Here is a 22569-nt window from a genome sequence, read left to right on the forward strand (position 1 = left end):
TTTTTTTAAAATCTTAAAATTTGATGATTTGGGGGCCGAAACGAGAAATCGACGAGATCCACTATACGACAACGCCTTGGATACGGTGCTACAATACGGAGAAGATACACTGGGACAGGTGGGCTCCAATGGAGTTTTTTGCCTTAAAATATTAGGGGTGGGGGGGGGGGGGGCGATTTTGGTCTGCTGGTTCACGTTCTGTTGGGGGAAGGAGATGACACATTTTTTTTATATATGTATAGAGCACATATAGAAGGCGCTATAACATAGCGCCTTCTATATATGCGCTATACCTCCCCCCCATTTTGAGTTCAAATATAGCGCGATTATTCACCGCGCTATACCTTAATGGACAAAAGTGCCATTAAGGTATAGTGCGGTGAATAACCGTGCTATATATAAAATGGTACTCAATTGTTTTTTTTACCTATTTGTGTTGATTAAGTCCAAAAAACCACAATTTGGTTTCGGACTCTAGAGAAGACTGGTAGGGAGTTTTATGAGAAATTTTATTCTGAGTCTCACTCAATCAACAAAAGTTGTGTGAGACCTTATTACTTAATAAGCACATGTATGTGGGTCCCATTAACCAATTTGATTGCCTCTTTTCTCATTTCTTCTCTTTCTAGATTTTCTTCTCTATCTAGTCACGTAAAATTTTCATCGAGCACACCATCTCCAAGCAATACTTTCATTTTTAGTGGGTTAGTTCGAGCCAGGCGAGGCAAGGCTATTGGGTACAGGCTTGGTTCAGGATGCCTTGGAGAAAGTTAAATTGATTCAGAATCGACTTCGTACAGCCCAGTCCAGGCAGAAAAGTTATGCGGATTGGAAGTATCATGGCAATCCGTCTCATGTGTTAGACTTCAGCTCAATCCCGTTGGACAAGGACCTATCTTATGTTGAGGAGCCAATGGCCATTTTGGACAGGCAAGTTCGAAAGTTGAGGTCGAAGATCATCGCTTCGGTGAAGGTTTAGTGGAGGGGTCATCCGGTCGAGGAGGCGACTTGGGAGACCGAGCATGATATGCACAGCAGTTATCCTCATCTTTTCACCACTTCAGGTATGTCTCTATACTCATTCGAGGACTAACGTATGTTTTAAGAGGGGGATGTAACGACTCGGTCGGTCGTTTTGAGGAAATTAGCCCCGAACCCCTATTTACTATCCCCTCTAATTTATTTTTAGGTTTTGTGACTTGTCGAGAGGATTTGTTTTGGTTTTGGAATGAAATGGGACACATAGTCCCTAAAATAAAGGTTTAAGTCACAGGAATTGACCGTAGTTCGAACTGTGTGAAGACGACTCCAGAATAGAGTTTTGACGGTTCCTATAGCTCCGTAGGATGATTTTGGTCTAAGGAGCGTGTTCGGATATTGAACTGGAGGTCCATAGGTCATTTTAGAGCTAATTGGTGAAAGTTGGAAAAAGATGATTTTTGAGAAGTTTGACCGGGAGTGAACTTTTTGATATCGAGGTCGGATTCCGATTCCAAAAGTTGGAGTAGGTCCGTAATATCAATTATGACTTGTGTGCAAAACTTTATTGTCAATCGGACTTGATTTGATAGGTTTCAGCGTCAGATGTAGAAGTTTGAAGTTTTAAAGTTCATTAGGCTTAAATTGATATGTAATTAGTGTTTTTAGCATTGTTTGATGTGATTTAAAGACTCGACTAAGTTCGTGTGATGTTTCAGGACTAGTTGGTATATTTGGTTGAGGTCCCGGGGGCCTCGGGTGAGTTTCAGATAGTTAATGGATCATTTTTGGACTTAGAAGATTTTCTGGTGCTGGGCTGGTTCTGGGGTAATCGCACCTGCGCAAGGCTGACCGCAGGTGCGAGCAATGGGGCGCAGGTGCAGGACTAAGGGAATTGGCCAGTGGTCGCAGGTGCGATGTGAGGGCCACAAAAGCGAAGTCGCTTCTGCGGGGGATCGATCGCAGAATCGAGCGAGTGCTTGGGGAGGCTTCCACAGAAGCGAACGCGGGGGATATATCCCTTGTGCTTATTTTTGATTAATAATCTTATTTCCCCGTTGATTTTCCCACCTAGATTATGTGTGTTTAAGGTGGAATGTGGGAGTTTGAGGCTAGGGATTTGGAAAGTGTAATTTGGGGATTTGAGTGTCGACTTGGTGTCGGATTTTGGTAATTTTGGTATGGGTTAACTCGTGGTTGAATGTGTGTTCATATTTTGTGACTTTTACTCGATTCCGAGACGTGGGACCGGGTCGACCTTTTGGGGCAATTTTTCTATTCTTTGCTAAAGTCGTAGGTTTATGATTTAAATTAGTCTCTTATAATTGTATTCATGTTATGAAATTGCTTTTGGCTAGATTTGGGCGATTTAGAGTCAGAAAGTTGAGGGAAAGGCATTCTTACCGATTGATTGAGCGACATTTGAGGTAAGTGATTTGTCTAACCTTATGTGGAAAAAATCCCCTTAGATTTTAGAACTGTTCTAACCATTTGTGATATGCGAGTGCCATGTACGCGAGGTGACGAGTGCGTACACGGGCTGAATATGGAAAATTCGGTTCTTGCCGATTTGTCATCTTTTGATTTTCATTAACGGAGTTGTCTTCTTTTAAAATACATTAACTGAGTTGCCTTAGCATATATAGTTATCATGTTTAGCCTAGTATCGCATTTCTACATGCCTTAACTCTTACTTGCAATATGTGTAACATGCTTAGTTGAATTACCTGCTTTACTTGATTTGAAATAAATCTTTAACTCTAAGATTCTTGTTGAAATTTTGGGTTTCCTTTAATTACCTGCAGCATAATTACTTTGGGACTATCATGCATTTACTCGGGAGATCTCCCCTATACTGCATATTTACTTTGGAACTATGAGGTGTTTACTCGGGAGATCCCCCGTGTACTGCATATTTACTTTGGGACTACGAGGCGGTTTCTCGGGAGATTCTCCTGTACTGCATATTTACTTAGGGACTACGAGGCGGTTCCTCGGGAGATCCCCCTTTATTGTATCTTTACATTGGGGACTACGAGGCGGTACCTCGGGAGTGCTCTTGTTGTGTACCTCTATTTATTGTGCTGATATTTTCTGAAACTTCTTATTGTTTAAATTCTCAGTCATTTCAAAATATTATTATATATTCTACTTTATTTTTCTTTTAAACCAGTAGGGCCCTGACCTGACCTCGTCACTACTCTACCGAGGTTAGGCTTGGCACTTATTGGGTACCATTGTGGCGTACTCATACTACACCCTGCACATCTTTTGTGTAGATCTAGGTTCTCCCCATCAGCCCAGATACCAGTGAGTTGGACCACTCGTTGAGACTTCAAGGTATATCTGCTAGTGCCCGCAGACCTGGAGTCCCCCTCTATCCTTACTATGTTGTTTTCCTTATTTTTCTGCAGACTCTGATATATAGAGACACTTAGTATTTGCCTTTAGAAGCTTGTGACTAGTTTCCACCATGTTTTGGGAGTTGTAATTATTGAATGACAGGTTTATATTTATATATCGTGTGTTGAGATGGGAGTTCAGTTTATTATTCAATGATGCCGCAAAAATGTTAGGCTTACCTAGTCTTAGAGACTAGGTGCCATCATGACATCCTACGGAGGGAAAAATTGGGTCGTGACAAGTTGGTATCAGAGCACTAGGTTCATAGGTGTTATGAGTCACAAGCAGGTTTAGTAGAGTCTCGTGGATCGGTACGGAGACATCTATACTTATCTTCGGGAGGCTATGGAACTGTTAGGAAAAGATTCACTTCTTTAATTCCTTATCGTGCAAGATTTTGTCTTCGAATTCTAAATTTCTATCTTTCTATTCTCTCATAGATAGTGAGGACACATACAACTGGATCAGATGACCAGACACCCACCCCCTGCTAGAGCCACGAGAGGCCGAGGGTCGGGGTAGAGGCCGAGGATGTCCATGTGGTGTAGCCAGAGCACCCGTACGGGCTGCTATAGAGGAGCCACCAGTAGCTCCAGTTGGAGGGCAGGCACCTGAGATGCCTGTTACTGCACCAGCCCTCCAGGAGACTCTAGCCTAGTTTCTGAGCATGTTCAACATCTTGGCTCAGGTAGGATTGATACCCCTTACTCCTTCCACATCTTAGGCCGGGGGAGGAGCATAGACTCCTGTCGTCGGTACCCTAGAGCAGCGGGTTCCAGTCGACTAGGATCCAGAGATTATACCGATACAGCCGGTAGCTCCAGTTCAGCCCGAGGTTAGGGCAATAACTTCTGAGGTAGAGTAGCTCAGGCTCAAGAGGTATAAGAAGTACCACTCACCTACTTTCAGTGGCCTGGCATCGGAGGATGCCCAGTGTTTTTTTGAGGAGTGCCACTGTATCCTCCGTACTATGGGTGTTGCAGAGACTAGTGGGGTTTTTTTCACTACGTTCCAGCTTAGAGGAGCGGCCTATCAGTGGTGGCGCACATATGAGTTGAATAGTCCGGCTGAGGCAGCTTCACTCACTTGGACTCAATTTTCAGATATGTTCTTGAGGGAGTATGTTCCCCAGAGTCTCAAAAATGCTTGGCGCGCAGAGTTTGAGCAGTTGCGCCAGGGTGCTATGTACATGTTAGAATATGTGGTCCGACTCAGTGATTTGGCAAAGCATGCACCAGCCTTGGTTGCTACTGTTCGGGAGCGGGTTCATCAGTTTATTGAGGGGCTCAACCCCAACATCAGATTGAGCATGGCCCGAGAGTTTGAGATAGATATTGCGTACTAGCAAGTAGTAGGGATTGCTAGGAGGTTGGAGGGTATGGTGACTTGGGAAAGAGAGGAGAGAGAGGCCAAGAGATCTCGAGAGTCTTGCACTTACAATGGTACTCGTGCCCCAGCGGCAGCTCGTCATGGCAGGGGTTATATGGGTCTCCCTGTTCATTCAGCACTTGCAGTCACCAGCGATGCACCGCCACTGTCTAGTGTGCCTCCTGTACCGGGTGCTTCCAGTGTTCAGTCCAGTCGATCAGGCCCGAGCCAGTCACAGCAGCCATGTCCTCCAAGAGCTTGTTTTGAGTGTGGCGACACCCGTCATTTGGTAAGGGATTGCCCCAAATTCAGGAGGGGTGCACCTCCATAGATTTCTCAGGCACCACGTGCTCCATCGGATCCTCAGGCTATGATTGCAGCACCAACTACCACCCCACCTGCACAACCAGCTAGAGGTGGAGGTCGAACAGGTAGAGGTCGCCCTAGAGGGGGAGGACAAGCCAGATATTATGCCCTTCCTACTAGGACCGAGGCAGTTGTATCAGATTCTGTTATCACAGGTACTGTTCCGGTCTGTCATAGAGATGCATCAGTCTTATTTGATCTAGGCTCCACTTATTCCTATGTGTCATCTTATTTTGCTTTATATTTGGGTGTATCCCGTGATTCTCTGAGTTTGCCTGTCTACGTATCTACACATGTGGGTGATTCCATTGTTGTTGAACATATATATCGGCCGTGTTTGATTGTTCTTAGTCATTTTGAGACCAGAGCTGATCTATTATTGCTCAGTATGGTGGATTTTGATATTATTTTGGGCATGAACTGGTTGTCGCCCTATCACGCAATCCTTGATTGTCATTCCAAGACAGTGACGTTGGCTATGCCAGGTCTACCGTGGCTAGAGTGGAGAGGTACCTTGGATCATGTTCCTAGAAGGGTTATTTCATTTCTTAAAGCTCAGTGAATGGTTGAGAAGGGGTGTGATGCGTATCTGGCCTATGTGAGAGATGTTAGTGTTGGTACTCCTACTGTCGAGTCAATTCCGGTAGTGAGGGATTTTGCAGACGTATTTCCAGCGAACCTTCCAGGCATGCTGCCTGACAGAGATATTGACTTTGGCATTGATTTGTTATGGGGCACTCAACCTATTTCTATTCTACCTTATCGTATGACCCTAACAGAGTTGAAGGAGTTAAAGGAACAGTTGCAAGAGTTGCTCGATAAGGGCTTCATTCGGCCCAGTGTGTCACCTTGGGGCTCTTGTCTTGTTTGTGAAGAAGAAGGATGGTTCTATGCGAATGTGTATTGATTATCACCAGTTGAACAAGGTTACAGTGAAGAACAAGTATCCATTGCCACGTATTGATGACCTATTTGATCAGCTTCAGAGTGCCAGAGTGTTCTCTAAGATCAACTTGCATTCAGGCAACCATCAGTTGAAGATTCGGGAGCCAAATATCCCGAAGACTGCTTTCAGGACTCGGTATGGTCATTACGAGTTCCTTGTGATGTCCTTTGGGGTGACCAACGCCCCAACATCATTCATGCACTTGATGAACAATGTATTTCATCCCTATCTCAACTCCTTCATCATTATGTTTATTGATGACATTTTGGTGTACTCCCGGAGTCGGGAGGATCATGAGCAGCACCCGAGGACTGTGCTTCAGACCTTGAGAGAAAAGAAGTTATATACAAAAATTTTGAAGTGTGATATCTAGCTAGATTCTGTGAAATTTTTGGGTCATGTAGTATTGAATGAGGGGATCAAGGTAGACCCGAAGAAGATTGAAGCAGTGCAGTGTTGGCCCAGACCATCCTCAGCTATGGAGATCCGGAGTTTTCTTGGCTTGGCGGGGTATTACCGTCAATTTGCAGAGGGTTTCTCATCTATTGCATCACCTATGACTGGATTGACCTAGAAAGGTGCTCCGTTCAGGTGGACCGAGGATTATGAGGAAAGCTTTCAAAAGCTCAAGACTGCTTTGACTACAGCCCCAGTGTTAGTGTTGCCTACTGGATCTGGGTCCTATATGGTGTATTGTGATACGTCGCGCATTGGTCTCGGTGCAGTGTTGATGCAGGACGGTAGGGTGATTGCCTACACGTCTAGACAGATGAAGGTGCATGAGAAGAATTATCCTGTCCACGACCTTGAGTTAGCAGCTATTGTTCATGCCTTGAAGATCTGGCGGCACTATTTGTATGGTGTTCCTTGTGAGGTTTTCACCGATCACGGGAACCTACAACACATGTTTAAATAGAAGGATCTTAAATTGCGGCAGCGGAGATGGTTGGAGTTGCTTAAGGATTATGACATCACCATTCTCTATCATCCCGGGAAGGCCAATGTGGTGGCCGATGCCTTGAGTCGCAAGGAGGAGAGTTTGGGCAGTTTAGCATATCTACCAATAGCAGAGAGGCCTTTAGTCTTGAATGTCCAGGCCTTGGCCAACCAGTTTGTCAGATTGGATGTTTTCGAGCCGAACAGAGTTCTGGATTGTGTGGTTTCTCAGTCTTCTCTTACTGATCGTATCAGGGAACGTTAATATGATAACCCCCATCTGCTTGTCCTTAAGGACACGGTTCAGCACGGTGATGCCAAGGAAGTCACTATTTGAGATAACGGTGTAATACGGATACGGGGCAAGCTATGTGTGCCTAATGTAGATGGTTTGCATGAGTTGATCCTCCAGGAGGCTCACAGTTCGCGGTACTCCAATCACCCAGGTGCCGTGAAGATGTATCAGGATTTGAGGCAGCACTATTGATAGAGGCGGATGAAGAAGGGCATAGTGAAATATGTAGCTCGTTGCCTAAATTGTCAGCAGGTAAAGTGTGAGCATCAATAGCCGAGTGGATTGCTTTAGAAGATAGAGATTCCAGAGTGGAAATAGGATCAGATCACTATGGATTTTGTTGTTGGGCTCCCACGTACTCGAAAAAAGTTCGATGCAGTTTTGGTGATTGTGGATAGATTGACCAAGTCAGCTCATTTCATTCCTGTGGTTACTACTTATTCTTCAGAGCAGCTTGCTCAGGTTTACATCCGCAAAATTGTCAGGCTTTATGGCGTACCAGTATCTATCACCTCTGACCGGGGTACGCAGTTTACATCACGCTTATGGAGAACCGCACAACGTGATTTGGGTACTCATGTGGAGTTGAGTACATCATTTCACCCTCAGACGGACGGACAGTCGGAGCGCACTATTTAGATATTGGAGGATATGCTTCGTGCGTGTGTGATTGATTTTGGGGGTGCTTGGGATAAGTTCTTGTCACTTGCGGAGTTTGCCTACAACAACAGTTATCAGTCGAGCAATCAGATGGCACCGTATGAGGCTTTGTATGGTAGATGGTGCCGGTCTCCAGTGGGTTGGTTCGAGCCGGGCTAGGCAAGGCTATTGGGTACAGACTTGGTTCAGGATGCCTTGGAGAAAGTTAAATTGATTCAGGATCGACTTTATATAGCCCAGTCCAGGTAGAAGAGTTATGCGGATCGGAAGGTTTGCGACGTTGCATTCATGGTTAGGGAGCGGGTCTTACTCCGGGTTTCGCCCATGAAGGGTGTCATGAGGCTCGGAAAGAAGGGCAAGTTGAGCCGTAGGTATATCAGACCTTTTGAGATCCATGAGAGGGTTGGAGAGGTGGCTTACAGACTTGCACTACCACATAGTCTCTCTGCAGTTCATCCAGTATTCCATGTTTTCTTGCTCCGGAAGTATCACGACGATCTGTCTCATGTGTTAGACTTCAGCTCAGTCTAGTTGGATAAGGACCTATCTTATGTTGAGGAGCTAGTGGCCATTTTGGACAGGCAGGTTTGAAAGTTGAGGTCGAAGAACATCGCTTCGGTGAAGGTTCAGTAGAGGGGTCATCTGATTGAGGAGGTGTCTTGGGAGACCGAGCATGATATGCGCATCAGTTATCCTCATCTTTTCACCACTTCAAGTATGTCTCAATACTCGTTCGAGGACGAACGTATATTTTAAGAGGGGGAAGATGTAACGACCCGGGTGGTCATTTTGAGGAAATTAGCCCTGAACCCCTATTTACTACCCCCTCTAATTCATTTTTGGGTTTTGTGACTTACCGGGAGGATTTGTTTTGGTTTCAGAGCGAAATGGAACACATAGTCCCTAAAATAGAGGTTTAAGTCATAGGAATTGATTTTAGTTTGAACAGTGTGAAGACGACCCCGGAATAGAGTTTTGACGGTTCCAATAGCTTCGTAGGGTGATTTTGGTCTTAGGAGCGTGTTCAAATGTTGAACTGGAGGCCCGTAGGTCATTTGAGTGCTAATTGGCGAAAGCTGGAAAAAAGATGATTTTTGAGAAGTTTGATTGGGAGTGGACTTTTTGATATCGAGGTTGGATTCCGATTCCAAAAGATAGAGTAGGTCCGTAATGTCAATTATGACGTGTGTGCAAAATTTGAGGTCAATCGGACTTGGTTTGATAGGTTTCGGCATCGGATGTAAAAGTTTGAAGTTTTAAAGTTTATTATACTTGAATCGATGTGTAATTCATATTTTTAGGCATTGTTTGATGGTGATTTAAAGGCTCGACTAAGTTCGTGTGATGTTTCAGGACTAGTTGGTATATTTGGTTGAGGTTCCGGGGGTCTCGGGTGAGTTTGAAATGGTTAACGGATCATTTTTGGACTTAGAAGATTTTCTGGTGCTGGGCTGATTCTGGTGTAATCACACCTGCGCAAGGCTGACCGCAGGTGCGAGCAATGGGGAGCAGGTGCTGGGCTAAGGGAATTGGCCAGTGGTCGTAGGTGCGGTGTGAGGGCCGCAGAAGCGAAGTCGCTTCAGCGGGGGATCGATCGCAGAAGCGGGCGAGTGCTTGGGGAGGCTTCCGCAGAAGCGAACGAGGGATCGCAGAAGCGCATCCACAGATGCGGAGATTTGCGCACAGGTGCGGAACCTAGGGATTTAAGTGAACACCGCAGATGCGGAGACTTCACCGCAGAAGCAGAATTTGGTCCGCAAAAGCGGAAAACCTGGGCAAATTCTATTAATTCAAGGGCTCGGTATTTTTATCATTTGTTGGACATTTGAGCTCGGGTTTGGCGATTTTTGAGAGAATGTTTGAGGGATTTCTTGAGGTAAGTCCCTTGTGCTTATTTTTGATCAATAATCTTGTTTCTTCGTTGATTTTCCCATCTAGATTATGTGTGTTTAAGGTGGAATGTGAGAGTTTGAGGCTAGGGATTTGAAAAGTGTAATTTAGGGATTTGAGTAGTGACTTGGTGTCGGATTTTGATAATTTTGGTATGGGTGAACTCGTAGTGGAATGGGTGTTTGTATTTTGTGACTTTTACCCGATTCCGAGACGTGGGACCGGGACGACATTTTGGGACGATTTTTAAGATTTATGATTTAAATTAGTTTCTTGTAATTGTATTCATGTTATGAAATTGCTTCTGGCTAGATTTGGGTCATTCAGAGTTGAAAAGTCGAGGGAAAGGCATTCTTACCGATTGATTGAGTGACATTAGAGGTAAGTGACTTGTCTAACCTTGTGGGGGAGGGGAATCCCCTTAGGTTTTGGAAATGTTGTAACCATTTGTGATATGTGAGCGCCGCGTGCGCGAGGTGACGAGTGCATACATGGGCTGAATATGGAAAATTCGGTTCTTGCTGATTTGTCATCTTTTGAATTTCATTAACGGAGTTGTCTTCTTTTAAAATACATTAACTGAGTTGCCTTAGCATATGTAGTGATCATGTTTAGCTTAGTATCACATGTCTACGTGCCTTAACTCTTACTTGCAATATGTGCAACATGCTTAGTTGAATTACCTGCTTTACTTGATTTGAATTAAATCTTTAATTGTAAGATTCTTGCTGAAAATTCGTGTTTCCTTCAATTACTTGTTCCATAATTACTTTGGGACTGCGAGGCGTTTACTCGGAAGATCCCCATGTACTGCATATTTACTTTGGGACTACAAGACGTTTACTCGGGCGACCCCCCCTGTACTGCATATTTACTTTGAGACTACGAGGCGGTCCTCGGGAGATCGCCTTGTACTACATATTTACTTTGGGACTACGAGGCGGTTCCTCGGGAGATTCCCTTGTACTGCATCTTTACATTTGGGACTACGAGGCGGTACCTCGGGAGTGCCCCTGCTGTGTACCTCTAATTATTGTGCTGATATTTTCTAAAACTTATTATTGTTTAAATTCTCAGCCATTTCAAAATATTATTATATCTTCTGCCTTATTTTTCTTTTAAACCAATAGGGCCTTAACCTGACCTCGTCATTACTCTACCAAGGTTAGGCTTGACACTTACTGGGTACCGTTGTGGCGTACTCATACTACACTCTGCACATCTTTTGTGCAGATTCAGGTTCTTCCCACCAGCCCATATATCAGTGAGTTGGATCGCTCGTGGTGACTTCAAGGTATATCTGCCAGCGTCCGCAGACCTCAGAGTCCCCCCTATCCTTACTATGTTATTTTTCTTATTTTTCTTTAGACTCTGATGTATAGAGACACTTAGTATTTACTCTTAGAAGCTTGTGACTTGTTTCCACCGGATTTTGGGAGTTGTAATTATTGAATGACAGTTTTATATTTATATATCATGTGTTGAGATGGGAGTTCAGTTTATTATTCATTGATTCCGAAAAATATTAGGCTTATCTAGTCTTAGAGACTAGCTGCCATCACGACATCGTACGAAAAATAGGGTCGTGACAGAAAAAGAAATTAAAACTAAAATAGAAAATTTTGACAACTGATTCATTGAAGAAAGCAATTTGGTATTGCGTTCTTCTTTTATTCCTTTCTATTTTGATAAACCTTTTTCCTTTCTATTTTTAAAATTTCTACAGGGGAGATAATTATTCAAGACATATTTATATATACATATACCGAAAATAAAGAACTATTTATCTCAATTAATCTATATTAACCAAATATATTAAGATATTTTAACCATTCAAAATTTTCAACATTAAATTTAATGGAGTTCTAAAAAATAAAATTACTTAAACTAGAATAAAACAATTTCATTATAATTTTTCTTTCTTTCACAATAAATTAATCTAATAATAATTACAACAAAATAACCTTTTTGTTCCCATAAGAATATTTAAAATTATATTGGTAATTGAAAAGGACTTTAAAAAAAAACCTTATTAATGAATTAAATCAAATACATGTTATTTATAAGCGTTTCCTTCTCACACCAACAAAAACAAAAGATAATATATAACTTTGTTATTAATCTGCTAATCTTTATAGAAATTTATTTATATTTTTTGTACCGCGCGAACCCGTGCCCATCAACCTAGCTTTGTCTTCATCGTAATTCGTGCGCCTGTGTGAAACCCCTTCTTAAACCCACAGAAACATCAGAAATATAGAGCAGTCTTGGGACTGCCTCTAAAAGAAGAAGACAAAAAATAAAGACAAGAAACAGAGCTTTCTCCTCTGATGGTGTGTGTGTATGTGTGTTATATAAAAGGGGTTGCGTCAGAAAATCCTTTTGAATGCAAGTTTTTTACTCTGTCTTTTCTCCTTCACTGTGGAAAACTATTGAGACTAATTAGGGTTCTTACCTAGTCAAGTTTATGGCCATGGCATTGCTACTACATTTTCTCCGTAGGTGGTTTTTCCTTCCCTTAAGGTAACAAAACTACTAGTGTGCTTTTCTTGTAATTATACTTAGCAAGCTTTCATTTGGGTCTCTTCTATTTGTTCTTTCTTAAGCTTCTGAAAATGGACAGAGTCAGTTAAGCATATGTATTTTCCACCAAAATGGAAAATTGAAAGTTGTTTTCTTTTACATGTATTCCAATTCCTTCTTTATATCGCTTACTTGTTTTAATTTAGTCCACAGAATCAGAGCTAAAAACAGTATCTTTACATTATTCTACTTGTACAATATGGAGAAAATGGTACTGTATATATTTTCCAATGGAAAACATTTTCCTCCATAACAAACGGTTCAAAATTTGTTTTCCTTTGTTCATCTTGCTGATTTCTTGAAAGTATTTTTCTGAATGGAAATTTGATGATCTTCTGTCATGTTTCAACATGGATTTTCTCATGTTCTGTGCGCTTTTCCAATTAGAATTCCTTATTTAACCCATTATCTACTGTGTATACTTGAAGCCACTAGCATGTAGGCAGAGAAGGTTTGATATGTGTCATGTGTTAACTGAGATTCAGGTGCTTAGGTCAATCTTGTAGAGGTGCTTATTATGTGTATTTTTACCAATCAGAGGTAGTAAAATGGGAAAAACGGGAGTTGCGCGGCCTGATTAAAATCCGGTGCAAGTATAGATGTTAAGCCAAGGTAATAGTGAACTAACGAGGCAAATGTAGAGGCGAAACTGCAGTCATGTGTTGGACTAGAAGAAGTAGTCTGTTTATTCCAAATTAACTTAACTTGTTTCTATTCTGTATAGAATCTTCCCCACTTCCCAAAAAGGAAATTTACTCCATAAACAATTCGACATTTTAAATATTCTAGCCAAGATTACTTTTTAGCAAAAAGAAATTGTCCAAATCTTCACAAAGTTAACTTTATCTCCACTTATTTCATAGGAAAATGATGATCTACTGGGAAATGGTGCTAGGTCCTAGGTGTCTTAGATAGAACCTAAACCAAAGGAAAATTGCAGCATTTCATATTTTTGTTTGGTCTCAAATATCATGTAAGATTATTGTTGGCTTTTCAGTAGGAGGAACCTGGAAAACTGGGGAGTGATTTTGACCTAGTTAAATATGAGGCTATGCACTAGTTATACCGCTGATAGTTCATCCTGCACTAGATTGGAGGCCAGTACATTCTGGATACTTGATCAAATGTATCTCTGTGTTTTGAAAATAATGTGTTCCTTTCTCAACTGTCAAATTCCTAGTGTTTTGACCTGATGCCCTGTTCCTTTATTTGGTTTCTACTTCTGCAGGCCAAGTAGATATGTAGGATTAAAGCTTGCTTCAAACATTTTGAGGTGTTCAACAGCTAAACCTGGTTGAATTTACTGTTCCTTTACTTTCCCTGGAACATGTGAACCCTGATCTTGTAAGTACATTGTTACTTAAGTAGGGAATGAAGCCACTGGTCCGCAAAGCTTGCCAATCTTTGTAATATGTTGAAAATACCCATGGTGGGATATAAAGCAGAAACTTTCTTTTGCATATTAAAGCTACTCTTTTTTATCTTTTCTGAATTTTGACCTATGTATTTAATTCAGTGGAGAATCAACGCTCAATTAGCTTGCCGGTGTGTGATACTGCAAAAGGATAATTTGGTTTATTACTTTCAACTGGCGTACTGTCTGAGTAGTTTTTGCTCTTCAATTCATTCTAGCATTGGTATCTCATGCCAGAAATATGACTGAAATTGAAGAGCATCATCAACTATTAAAATACAGATTCTAAAACAGATATATGCTCTATGAAGCAAGGCAGCAAATATGTGAAGGTTGATGGTTATCATTAAAAGTTGTTGTTTGAGGGGCATGATGTACTTTCTGATTAAGATTTTAGGATTTGTTTCAAAATTTGATTTATTGTTGTTGTTAAACTCTTTTATGTGAAGATCAGTTAATCTTAAGTTTGTGAGTTTGTAAGGATGTTTGACATATGAGCTGGACATCGCTAGATAAAAGCTTTTCAGGCTAAAAATTTGGAGGAAAAGTATACTGATGTCTGTGCTAGAGTTTTTGATTATTCAAAGTTGGAGAAGGGTGTCAAATTGTTCTATATTTGCTGGATGACATCTAGTAGTGGTAAAGAGCAAATCCTTAGGCGGGGAAGCCTTTTCTTGAATTAACCATCAACCTTTGACATCCCTGTTAACATTGGTTGCTGATTAGTTTCATAAAGCTCAAAATCAATGTCCTCATGTTTTGCACCTTGAGATGATAACCGTGAGAAAGTCATAGTTGCCTTGACTTAGAAGTAGGAAGAATGAATAGCTCTTTTAACTAGTGATTGTGTTGCTAGCGAAGTTATTAGAATGTAGTTTGACATAGTAAGAAGTCACTGTGGCAGTACAAATGCCACGAAAGTTTGAGCTACTTGTTCCATTCAAGTTTGTTTCTAGATCCAGAGTACTTGTCCAGGGCTGCTGTAATTGTTGATCTCCTCCTGGAAACCTGACTTTTTGTAGTCCAAGTGAGATCAATTTCTTGGTGAATATTTCCAGCTCAATAGAAGGGCAAGAGAAGGAAAATCTTCAAATAAACGTTGTAAGTACACGAGGCTAACATCTTTGGTTTCAGCTATGATGTTCGGAGTACTTAGAGGTGGGTTTGTGGCGCTAAACTGAATTTCAAGGGTTGCATCTTATTGTTGATTGTTGCTAAGTTAAGCTCTTGGAAAATGATTGAAGTGGTTTAATGCAGTTGGCAAAGTGATTCTTTTTCTAGTTGGAAGCTTTATTTCTTTCAAAGTTAAAAATGTTAGCTGTTTGTCTCGATTTTCTTACCATTTTTGGTTTTCGTATCTCTTGAATGAAAGGACAACATATTTAGCATAATTGGGTTTTCCTTCTTGTAGAAGGAAATTATAAATCTCTCATATTTGGCTAGTCCTTTTTCTTGTAGGAAAAAGTTAAAGACTTTTATAAATTGAGGATACTTCCTTCTCATTCAGTGGCATCACAATGTAGCTATATATGGGTTTGAGAGTCTTGTTTAGGAGGAGAATTTCGGGACACGTGTTAGCCTACCACTTGTGTGTTCCTCTTTGTGAGGTTGTTCTCTCGATATTTTGTATTCTCTTTTATACAGTGGATTGTTCATCTCCGCCCGTGGATGTAGTTCAATTGACCGAACCACGTTAAATATTTGTGTCTCTTTTATTATATTTCTCTTTTGTTGTCGATTTATCGTCGTTGAAGATTTTTTTAACTAGCTTCCGCATGACACCTTCTGATTTTGATCCTTAACAAAGAAAACTAACCTTTTACTACATTTCTTCAGAGAAATTTATACCTTGTAGGAATGCGTTAATTATGTATACTTCACTTCTTAAGAAACTGATCCCTCTAATGACATGTCATAGAAAAGTTGATCTGTTTTTTCAAATCTTTGTTTACTTCGTGAAAGTAGTCATTGGTGACTATTGGCTGGTGGTTATTATCGGTGACTAGTGGACGTTGTTTATCCATTTCTGATGGTCTTATTGGTCTATTTTGTAGGTTTCTCTTTTCTTTCTTGTCCCCTTCTTGAGATATCTGATGCACAATTTGGATGTAGGTTTCTAATCTGTTATTGCAATAACAACAAACCCATTTCCTACGAGTGGAGTATGGGGAGAGTAGTGTGTCTCATCTTGAAGGTAGAACTGCTGTTTACGATAGACCATTGGCTCACGAAAGACGAGAACAAAAGCAATAGCACCAAGCAATAACACCAACAAGATAGTAAGAAAACGAAATGAAAGGAACAAGTAATACTTAAAAAATCTATCAATAATAGAATACAAGACTAACTCTAATACTCACGACTATCTACTAGCCGTCTACCTTAATTCTCGACACCTCACTCTCAAGGGTCATGTCCTCGTTAAGATGAAATAATCCTGCCTAATCACCTCTCCTTAATACTTCTTCGGTCTACCTTTACCTCTTCTCAGCCCCTCCAACGCCAATATCTTACACCTCTTTACTGGGGCATCTGTGTTTCTCCTCTTCACATGCCCAAACCATTTAAGGTAGCTTCCCGCATCTTGTCCTCCATTAGAGACATTCCCATTCTGACCCGAATATCTTTATTTCTAATCTCCACCTCAACATCCTCATCTTTGCTATTTTAATCTTCTGGACATGCGAGTTCTTGATTAGCCAACACTCAGCCCCATACAACATTGTCGGTCTAACCATCACTCTGTAAAACTTGCCATTAAGTTTAGGTGGCGCATTCTTATCACATAAAACACCGGATGCTAGCCTCCACTCACCTCCCTCCCTCCAATACGATGTGTAACATCCTCGTCTATCTCCCCATTTCCTTGGATCCAAGGTACTTGAAACTATCTCTCTTAGGGATAACTTGTGTATCAAGTCTCACATCTTCGTCTGCTTCACTGGTCTCGTCACTAAACTTGCACTCCAAGTATTCTATCTTGATCCTAATCTAAAGGGTTTGTCTCCAAATTCAATTCAAAAACTGGAAAAGCTATGGCCTTAAATGCATTCTTTGGCGACATTCTAAACATCAAGAATGACCCTTGCAGTCTTTGGTATTAAAATGAATGGCTATGTAATAATAGTAGTTGTAGCAACAACGTGAATTTCTTTCTTTCGTCCATCCCTGTAGCCTAATAGCTAGGGTAAATTTATGATCATTTGTAGAACAAATAAGCGAAAGACAATAAGGCTTTAACTGACCCGAAGTAGGAAACTAAAACACATAGATTTGCAGCCCTGGCTGAAAATGATTCAACAACAACAACAACAACTCAGTATAATCCCACAAGTGGAGTCTGAAGAGGGTAGTATGTACGCATACCTTAACCCTAGCCTGGGGTAGGGAGGCTATTTCCGAATAGACCCTCCGGCACAAGAAGATGAAATGCAACAATAGAATAGTAACAACAACATAATCAGAAAGATAGTACCAGCGAGCCACGAGTCAGAAAATATACCCGGAAAAGCAATATCAATAATCAATGCAGTGACAAGGTCCTAGAAAATAGTACGAGCACCACACGTACCTCTGGCTGAAAATGATTCATTATTGTAATTTCTATTTCATGATTACAAAAAGAATAAAGAATTTAAGTTGCTTACACAAATAATTACACTGTTCTTTTTTATCCTAATAACTTACAACAAATTAAATAAGCAATAGAAAGAAAGACGAGAAATTTTAGACAGCAACACATGATGGTCTTAAAACCTTGAACGCTTGCATTCAGGAGGAATGACTTGATTGAACCTTTGAGCATCTGTACAGTAATTGTATGTCATGTATTTCTGCTGCACCCATCTAAGCCTATTTCTGCCATTAGCGTCCAGTTCTTGAGTTTGCCATGTCTGATCATTATTCGCTGAATCAGTGGATTTAGAGCCTCCACAAGATGAAGTAGATGATGCCGCTGACCAAACACAAGCATTTGTATTGAAATTCCTGTAAGAAGCTGTGAATGGAGCCATGGACCAGTCCGTTTTCACTCGCCCGCCTTGTGTTGCCCAGTCATCAGCATTCCATAGGCTAGCGTACACTCTCATTGCTTGATTCTTTGGAAATGCAACCCCAAGTGCTTCGTGATTGTTGTACACTCTTATTGGTATGTTATCCACCAAAAATCTGGAAATAGACAAAACCCCAAAATGTCAGACATGAATTGTTCCAAGTAAAAATTGTTTTCTAGTGAAGTATGTTTTGTATATACTAGATTACAAAGATGTTAATTAATTTGTAACGTACATGATGCGTTGAGCGTTCCAAATGATAGAGTAGGTGTGAAACGATGTGGTGGGATCGAACCAGAGGTGAAATTGTTGTTCTTTGTTGCCTTTTCCCTGAGAATAAACGTTGGTGTGAACTGTGTAAGGCTGGCCTGATGAATTTCCCAGAAATTCAAAATCAATTTCGTCGTGCCCTGCTCCTTGAGACGACAACTGCAGATTACAAAAACAAATAGTCACCCCAGGTTAATAAATTGTGTCAAATATGTATGTCCTATATATATAACAGTTAAATGAAGGTGGCTTACGTAGAAAGTGGTGACAGTGCCAGCAGAATTTCCAGGTATTAACTTGAGCTGCATGTCGAACCTTCCGAATAAAAACTCACTCTTGGATTGAAAGCCAGAGCCTGAAATTTTATCGAGAGACAAGGTTAGAAGACGGCCACCTTCTTGTATGTGAGCCCGCTGGTCACCCCAGGTGACAGTCGCGTCTTGGTAGAAATTATCAGCACAAGCAGTGCATAGGAGGAAAACTGCAAGAACATCATTTCTGTTTCCTTTCAAACACTTGTAGTAGTTTATGACTTTAGCAGACTAGTATTATGGTTTAGAGATGTTTGTGACTTGTGACATCCCGGTTAGGGTTGTGTTGGGTTGGGACACACACATATATATATATATATAGTTGTGGAAAGTAGAGTTTGAGAGAGGGAAGGAAGAAGGATCGAAGAAGGGAATTGAAGAAAGCAATTAGCTGGGAATTGAGAGGATGGAAAATGACGTTTAAATAACGCGTTTGTATGGAGATAACAGAGGCTGCGGTTTCGGATGAAAAAGTATAGGGAAGTATGGGTTGGTGAATGAATAGGTTCTTCACCAATTGCCCACAGGAAAGATTGGCATTAATATTTCTACCTAACGCGCTAATGTTTCTGTACTTTTCTTCTTTTCTATCATCCTCATATTTGCTTTCTAGTTTCAGGTGTACTTTTACGAACTGTTCAAGCATATTAAATATTTCTCTTTGTTTTATTTGATATTATTTTTTTATTAGTTGGTTCAAAAAAAAAAATACATATTTAAACAGTTGTTTGAAAATTTTTATAGTCAAGACTATAAATTTTAAATGTCTTCATATCTTTATTAAATCGTGTCAAGTCAAACTACAATAAATAAAGTAAAATGTGGAAAATATTAAGAAATTACTTGCATAATGTTTAGTAAAAAAATTGTTATTTTTTTATGTTAGTTTTGATTTATAAAATCATAATTCTATTACAAGCCTTTTTATTATTTAGTTAAATGTTATGTACTTTGATTTTAAAATTTTGGTGCACTAATTCATTGATTTTTTAAATTAATTTCTCTAAAGTTTCGTTGACCAAAATGTCGGTGATATAGAACTTTTTCTTTTCTTCTCTTTTCACCTCCTTTTCTTTTCCCAAAAAACCTATTGTATATCGGTCATCGGTGTATATCAAAATTAGAATTTAGAATAGAAAGAGCGTTACAGCGGGACTACGGCAAACGGAAAGAAGAAAGGGCGGCAATATAGTCAAATACTACAAGATTCTTTGTAATGTTATTATTTGTTCTTCCTTTCGAGTTGGCCCACCATCTCAGCCACCCCAATTGTCCCCCAAAGCCTTTTTTCTTTACCCATTTCTAAGAGTTTTTCACTTTATTCCTTTACAGCTTGTTTGAATTGTTATTAGATGTTGTTTAATAATGTATCGTATTGTATTATAATGTATTATATTGTTTGATGCTTATAATTTTTGGATATATTATATTATTTATTGTCGTTCCATAATGTCACGTACCAACATTATAAAGAATAAACTTGCAACATATTGAAGAAGAATTATTACATAAAAAATAGAGTAATGTTATAAAATAAGAAGAGATAAAAGAAGAAATGAAAAGAAGAGAATATAAATATTTCTCATTTAAGTATCTCATAATACAGAAGGTAAAGTCCCGTTTATAGGGTGTAAAATCGTCTGAAAGTTACAATATTTTAATGAAATATTCAATAAGTATATGGGTTCATTGAATGGGATCCATAGAAGAATGAATGGACATCCACACAAATTCATTGAATTCATAACACTCCCCTTTGGATGTCTATTTAAAAGATAATGTGCCTCGTTAAAACTTTATTAGGAAATATCCAGTGGGAAAAAGTATCACGACCCAAAATCTCACCTGTTGTGATGGCGCCTATCTCAATACTAGGCAAGCCGACAATCTCAATAAACCACCATATCTTTGAAGTTTGAAAATATAATAACTAAATTCAGCGGAAAATCACTCACAAAATACAGATATAAACATTCCCAAAACCCGGTGTCACTGAGTACATGAGCATCTAATATGAATACAAAGTCTGACTGATAGAACACTGTCTGAAAGTATAGAACAGTACAATAACTGAGAGAAAGAAAGTCAAGGTCAGCGGACTCCAGGCAGCACCTTGATAGTCTCTAACTGATAGCACTCTGAGATCTAACAGTCGCCGTGTCCGAAAGCACCTGAATCTGCACACGAGGTGCAGAGTGTAGTATGAGTACAACCAACTCAATAAGTAACATGACTAACCGCCGGGCTGAAAGTAGTGACGAGTTCCGCAGGTACAGTCCAGCATAAATAATGGTACAGAAATGTAGGCATATTTTCAAGTTCAGCAGTTAAACATAGTACAAGTGCAATAGATCAATATTGTATGATATGAGAAATATGTCATCTCAGTGGAAAGATCTCATGTAATACTGGTCACAAATCATTCGGTCACTCGGTACTGTTTATGGCCAATCTAGCCCAGGGATATTGCATCCCGTATATATATACACATCGACTAACACTCAGTCACTCAGTACTGTATAAGGCCAATCCAACCCTGAAAAAATTTATCCCCAAATATAAATGTTACGGACAAGATCCATGTCCAGAGAAATTCATTACAATATAAATAAGTAATGCAAGTCCATGCCCTGGGAAGTCCATCCCTAATATATAATTATTTACGCTCACTAGACTGTGTACAGACTCCGGAGAGGCTCCTTCAGCCCAAGCGTGATATAAAGCCGACTGCAGGCGGGCAGTCCCGGTCTGTATAATAATAAAGCCTATAAGGCCTGCTGTAGGTGGGCAGCCCCAATCCATATAATAGTAAAGCCTATAAGGCATGCTGTAGGTGGGCAGCCCCGATCCATATAATAGTAAAGCCTATAAAGCCTGCTGCAGGCGGGCATCCCCCATTCATATAATAGTAAAGCCTATAAGGCCTGTTGCAGGCGGGCAGCCCCGATCCATTTAATAATAATATATATAAAGCCAATATGGCTTGCTGTGACGCACAACTCGATCCCATAAATATCCTCAAAATAGATGAATATGACTGAGCGTGAAATATACATTTTTAAAATAATTAATTTAATAGCAACACGACCTCATGGGTCCCAAAATATCGGCACGTAACCTAAACATGATCTTTAATAAGAGCCTCAACTCAATTTCTCTAGCACATGGAAAATATTCGGATAATAACAAGATTCTTTAATTTTTACAACTTCAGAGAACTTACTCAAGTCACAATTTCAATGGTGCACGTCCATACGCTCGTCAACTATCATATGCGTCATATCCAAACAATTTATATAACACTTAATTCGGGGCTTCATACCCTCAGAACCAAGTTTAGAAGTGTTACTTACCTCAAACCGTGCAATTCTTTACTCTGCAATGCCTTTCCCTCGTGAATCGGCCTCCAAACGTCTCAAATCTAGTCATAAATAATTCGATTGAGTCAAAACAAATTATAGGAATTAATTACATATGAAAATACAATTTTTCCATCAAAATCCGAAAATTCACCCAAAAATCCCCCGTGGGGCCCACGTCTCGGAACCCGACAAAAGTTATAAATTCCGAAAGCCCACTCAACCACGAGTCTAACCATATCAATTTTACCAAATTCCGACATCAACTCGACCTCCAAATCCTCAAATCTTATTTTCAAATCCCTAGGTTCAAATTCCCGATTTACACCTAAAAAATACGTAATCTAGTCGGATTATTCGATGATACTTCAATATTATGGAGTATAAATGATCACAAGTGACTTACCTCAAGATTTCCCATGATTTCTCGCTCAAAAATCGCCTCAACCCGTGTTGGAAATATTAGAAATGACAAAAATCTCGGACTCCTCTGTTTTTAACATTATGTCCAGGATTTTCGCTTCTGCGGACACTTAGCCGCTTTTGCGGCACCGCTTCTGCGGTCAAAATCCCACTTCTGCGGGTGCGCATCTGCGCAAAAACATCCGCTTCTGCGGACCAACGGTTCCCAAGCCAAATGTCGTTTCTGCGATCCTCCACGCGCAGGTGCGAGTCCGCACCTGCGAAATTCCTTTCGCATCTGCGCTATCTCTGCTCCTGCGCATCCCAGCTCGCACC

At 40.4% G+C, this 22569-nt stretch overlaps 1 protein-coding gene and 1 long non-coding RNA gene across 2 annotated transcripts; one reads left to right on the top strand and one right to left on the bottom strand.

Moving 5' to 3' along the window:
- The first annotated feature begins 12226 nt into the window (after nucleotides 1-12226).
- LOC107781646 (uncharacterized) lies at nucleotides 12227-13909 on the top strand. The gene is made up of 2 exons (XR_001647046.2): nucleotides 12227-12365; nucleotides 13654-13909. It is a non-coding gene; the product is annotated as an uncharacterized LOC107781646 (long non-coding RNA).
- Nucleotides 13910-17413: 3504 nt separating this feature from the next.
- Nucleotides 17414-19772, bottom strand: LOC107781642 (xyloglucan endotransglucosylase protein 7). Its single transcript, XM_016602378.2, has 4 exons — nucleotides 19725-19772; nucleotides 18416-18703; nucleotides 18127-18320; nucleotides 17414-18006 (listed from the first exon to the last, which is right to left on the bottom strand). The coding sequence occupies exons 1-4, from the start codon at nucleotides 19770-19772 to the stop codon at nucleotides 17589-17591; spliced, it is 948 nt and encodes a 315-aa protein (XP_016457864.2). The 3' UTR covers nucleotides 17414-17588.
- Nucleotides 19773-22569: the final 2797 nt, after the last annotated feature.

Source organism: Nicotiana tabacum, chromosome 2 (genome assembly GCF_000715075.1).
Source record: "Nicotiana tabacum cultivar K326 chromosome 2, ASM71507v2, whole genome shotgun sequence".
Classification (NCBI taxonomy): domain Eukaryota; kingdom Viridiplantae; phylum Streptophyta; class Magnoliopsida; order Solanales; family Solanaceae; genus Nicotiana; species Nicotiana tabacum.

Coding starts and splice junctions, on each gene's coding strand:
- LOC107781642 (XM_016602378.2), bottom strand. CDS start 19,772: ATGGGTAAAGAAAAAAGGCTTTGGGGGACAATTGGGGTGGCTGAGATG. Junction 18,704..19,724: donor CAATTGGGGTGGCTGAGATG/GTGGGCCAACTC, acceptor CCATAATACTAG/TCTGCTAAAGTCATAAACTA. Junction 18,321..18,415: donor GCACTGTCACCACTTTCTAC/GTAAGCCACCTT, acceptor TGTAATCTGCAG/TTGTCGTCTCAAGGAGCAGG.